Source organism: Octopus bimaculoides, chromosome 1 (genome assembly GCF_001194135.2).
Source record: "Octopus bimaculoides isolate UCB-OBI-ISO-001 chromosome 1, ASM119413v2, whole genome shotgun sequence".
NCBI classification, from domain to species: Eukaryota; Metazoa; Mollusca; class Cephalopoda; order Octopoda; family Octopodidae; genus Octopus; species Octopus bimaculoides.
The window spans coordinates 173,569,916-173,574,247 of NC_068981.1; the positions used below are offsets into that span (position 1 = coordinate 173,569,916).

The 4,332-nt window shown below is 33.9% G+C and overlaps 1 protein-coding gene across 2 annotated transcripts in view; it reads right to left on the bottom strand.

Annotated features, from left to right (window-relative positions):
- Positions 1-1,116, bottom strand: part of LOC106867662 (TBC1 domain family member 16) — a 92,610-nt gene extending 91,494 nt beyond the window's left edge. The window contains exon 1 of one of the 2 annotated variants that reach the window (XM_052972759.1): positions 621-1,116. Coding sequence is in view for 1 of the 2 variants with exons in the window: in XM_014912596.2 (XP_014768082.1) it covers positions 621-672 (52 nt within the window). In the remaining variant the exon portion in view is untranslated. The remainder of the gene's footprint in view (positions 1-620) is intronic. The other variant, XM_014912596.2, reaches the window with a different exon arrangement.
- Between the last annotated feature and the right edge of the window lie 3,216 nt (positions 1,117-4,332).

Genomic DNA, 4,332 nt, shown 5'->3' on the forward strand with positions numbered 1-4,332 from the left:
TATATATATAATAATAATAATAATTATTATTATTATTATTATTATTATTATTATTATTACTACAAATCAGCAAAGTAAAAACGATAGTGTATTTAAGTGTAGTTTTGAATGGTTACAATGATTAACTCGATGAAATTTTCTTAATCTCAACACGATGTAAGATGAAATCATTTGTCGTACAAGTGCATGTTAAGAACAACATATCTATCTTACACACACATACATATAAGACGTAAGTATATGTAATATATGTGTAATAAATGCTATATAATATGATATAAATATGACATTTGTCATGTTAGATGATGGCACGTTCAGCAAAATTTAACTATGGATGACGTTTTCTCATTCTTACTTACGAAGAAACAAAACATTATACACATATACACACACCAAATTATAACCATACATACATACATACATACATACATACATATGTATGTATGAATATGTCTATCTATCTATCTATATGCACACAAACACAAATAAATGCATGCATACATATATACATAAATGAATATGCTATATATATATATATATATATATATATATATATATATATATATATATATATATATATATATATATATATATGTATGTATATAATTTGTAATACTTACTCAGTATTGGAATTGTTGCATTCACTTGACGGCACTTGAGCATATCTAGCATAGTTGAAGTATAAAAGCGGAGCGACCAGGCGATCTTATAGGATTATAAACAAAAGGTTTGCAATGAAAGTACGAAATACATTTGGCATCAGAGTGGATATCACCTGTATCGAAGTGCCACTTGTGTGATGATAACCTAGTCATCGCCATCGCTAGCTACTACAGCAGCAAGGTATTATTAATCGACGGGGAGGGTAAGAAAGAAGAGAAGAAAGCACATATATATGGGTGTGTGTTTGTGTATACATACGTGTACGTGATGTATTATAATATTATCTGTGTATAGACGCGTACGCATAGACATACATATATGTATATTGCCACTGCTGTCGCTGGTTGACTGCTATTGGATGACTCGTTTTTACCCCGTCACTGGCATCGATGTTCAATAAGCTTTGAGAATCAAGCAAGCAACCTCGATTATTAGTGTAGAAATGCAGAGCTCGTCTAACCACTCACACTACATGAACACTTGCTAACAAACAAGGGAGCCTCTACGTGGTTGTTCGGCTTGCTAGAAAGAGCAGCCAAATTGTCTTTGAATGACACCCTGCTATCTTGAAATAGAGAACGCATTGGATAATGTATTTAAAAAAAAATCTTTTTGATATCCCTAAAAAGACAGGATGGTCCTAGTTAGAACTCCTTTACGCTCAATCAGAACTGACTTGGGGGTGGGGCCCTAAACAACAACTGGCTATTATTCGAATGCACAATGGCACACATATTCACACATGTATATACAGGTATGCATACATACATACTATATATATATATATATATATATATATATATATATATATATATATATATATATGTATGTATATATAGGATACACTTACATGCGCGCGCGCGCGCACACACACACACACACACACAGATATATGCAATGCTATACACTTAGAAGCTCGCACATGCATGTATTACTCTCTCTTTTACAGTTTAGGCCCCTCTCAGTCCTAAGTTATGATTTAAGGCACTGAAGGCGCGAACATCTCGATTTTCATTTTATTTTTCGAGGCGTAGTGTAGCACTGGGCAACAACTATTACCCAATGGTACCCTTCCCCTTTTAATACAGTAGAATGTGATGAAAGAGATTTGTGTGCTATTTCTAGCAGATTGAGCGATCACGTGAAGCCTTATACTTTGGTTCGTCGTTATTTCTGTGTGTGTGCATACATTTATACATATGCATACATTTATAGAGTTGAACCTCATTATCGATTTGCTCATAAGGGCACTATTTGCTGACTTTATCCTTAAGCGGCGTAAATCAGCTGGCAACTCATCATTACTAGCTAATGAATTGCTTGTCAGTTTCCCTATTGTATCTGTACACAACTTGTTTATTTATAAGCTGTAGCAAGACCACGATAGTTATGCAATTCATGTCCATGGACGACATGCATCTCCATGGTGGGACGTGAGCCAACACCCTACTCAGACATGTACATACAAAACTATGGTTAGTTATATTATTATGAATGTAGATACACTAATGTGAGATGTTCACTTATAATTATAAATAACTGAATGTAAATCATTGCCCTTGTTATTGTTGTGATTATTTATTTCGTTTGTTACCTCGGTCCGTGGCGATTTGTAAACCAGGCGAGTGACCCGATTTAAGTAACCAATCTAGATCTCTTCATTCAGTTTTGGTAATGTTCTTCTCATTTCTTATAAAAAATATTTAAAAATAAAAAATGAAATAATGATGTAAAGGAACCCAATAATTAAATATGTATATTAAAAATTATATGCTTCTTTAATTTTTCTTTAATTACTAAACATTTGATGCCCTTAATTTACAACTTAACATGCCATAATTCGTTGAGAAAACATAATTTACAAAACTGGAAAATGGAGAGAAAAAAAATGTAAAATGGAAATTAGTAATTAAATTATCAAAATAGAAACGTACACATTCCTTCAATTATATACCGCGCTAGAGGAAACTGGTATTACCCTCTAAAAATTTTAAGACACTCCAAAGCAGTTGCAGTATTACAGCTGTTGATTGCATAATTGAGGCACAGTTCCGCGTTTTAACTGGCTTATGTGAATTTACTATCCCCAAATATACTAACCTTAAAAATATCAGTAGCATATTGAAAATATTCTTTATTCTCTCTTTATACTCTAGAAACTAGAAATGCAATTATTTAGGGGTAGATGGAATAACTTTAGAAAATAACTTCTAAAAATGCGCACCGCGTTCCCTTTTTCTAGATTTTTATTTTCCCCCAGGAACTTCAGAGTTGCGACTTAAAATATAAACCAGCCTCTTAGATTCAATAACATCAAAAATAATTCTTTTCTACTATAAGCACAAGGCCTGAAATTTTGTGGGACGGGGTTAGTCGATTTCATCGACTTGACTGGTTCTTATTTCATCGGCCCCGAAAGAATGAAAGGCCAAGTCGATCTCGGCGGAATTTGAGCTCAGAACGTAAAGAGTTGGAAGAAATGAATAATAACTATAATAATATACTACTCTGTATATGGGATATTTTTCTTGTCAGTCTACTGGAAGCTGTAGACTGTTAAAATCTAGAATTAAATTGGCATTGATGATTATTTTTCTTTGGTTATTAGCCCTAACTCAGCTTTGATTGAGCACACCTATAACCAAAGTCATTCCAACCATGACTATCCCGTCTTTTTTATATACCAAGGACTACATTACCTCTATTTTTAAGATCGTAGGGTGTGATTTGCGGGAGATTTGACTGCAGATCGTATAACCCTATTGGCTTGACTGTGTAAACTGGCACCATTGTGAAAGTAAGGAATATAGAATAAAATCTAATGAAATAAAAGCATTTAATATTGCGGAATACAGTACATTGTGATAGTTCTCTACTGTTATTGGCGATCATTGGTTTAAACCAGAGATGGCCCCGTTATTATCAAATTATTAAAAGGGTTTTTCTTCGTCTGATTTTTTAAAATCGGCATGACCGCAACCCATATAATGTGAGTGATATTTTTTCTTCTAGTCGTTGTACTTGGAATTAGAACACGCATGTTCAAAAATTGTTCGTAACAATATGTATATTTTATTTGTCTGAAGGGGAAAAAAAAAACGCTTTATATACACTCATATTCATACTTCTCATGCGCATACAAAGCAGCATATACGGCCGTATACGTATACATGTGTGCGTTGTTTTATATACATAGATACACTGACATCACCATCAGCATCACAAATCACCACCACCACCACCACCACCACCATCATCATCATCATCATCATCATCATCATCACCAACATAAGTGTTTTCTTTCTTCCATTCTGGCAATTCGTTTTAATTGCGACTTGCTTCAGTTCTGCTCCCTCTTGTCTGGAAGCCCAATTATCCTTCAATTCAACCATACCACTTTCTGCGAATATACACACGCATACATACTTACATACATGCATGTATTTCTGTATGCATGCATGTATTTATGTATGCATGCATGCATGCATGTATGTATATATGTATATATGTATGTATGTAGGTAGGTAGGAACATAGGTAGGTGGGTAGTTAGGTCTGTAGGAAGGTACGTACGTATGTATGCAGGTAGGTAGGTAGCATGGTACGTACGTACGTATGTGTGTATGTATGTATGTATATTAGTAGGAAGATACGTACGTATGTATATATA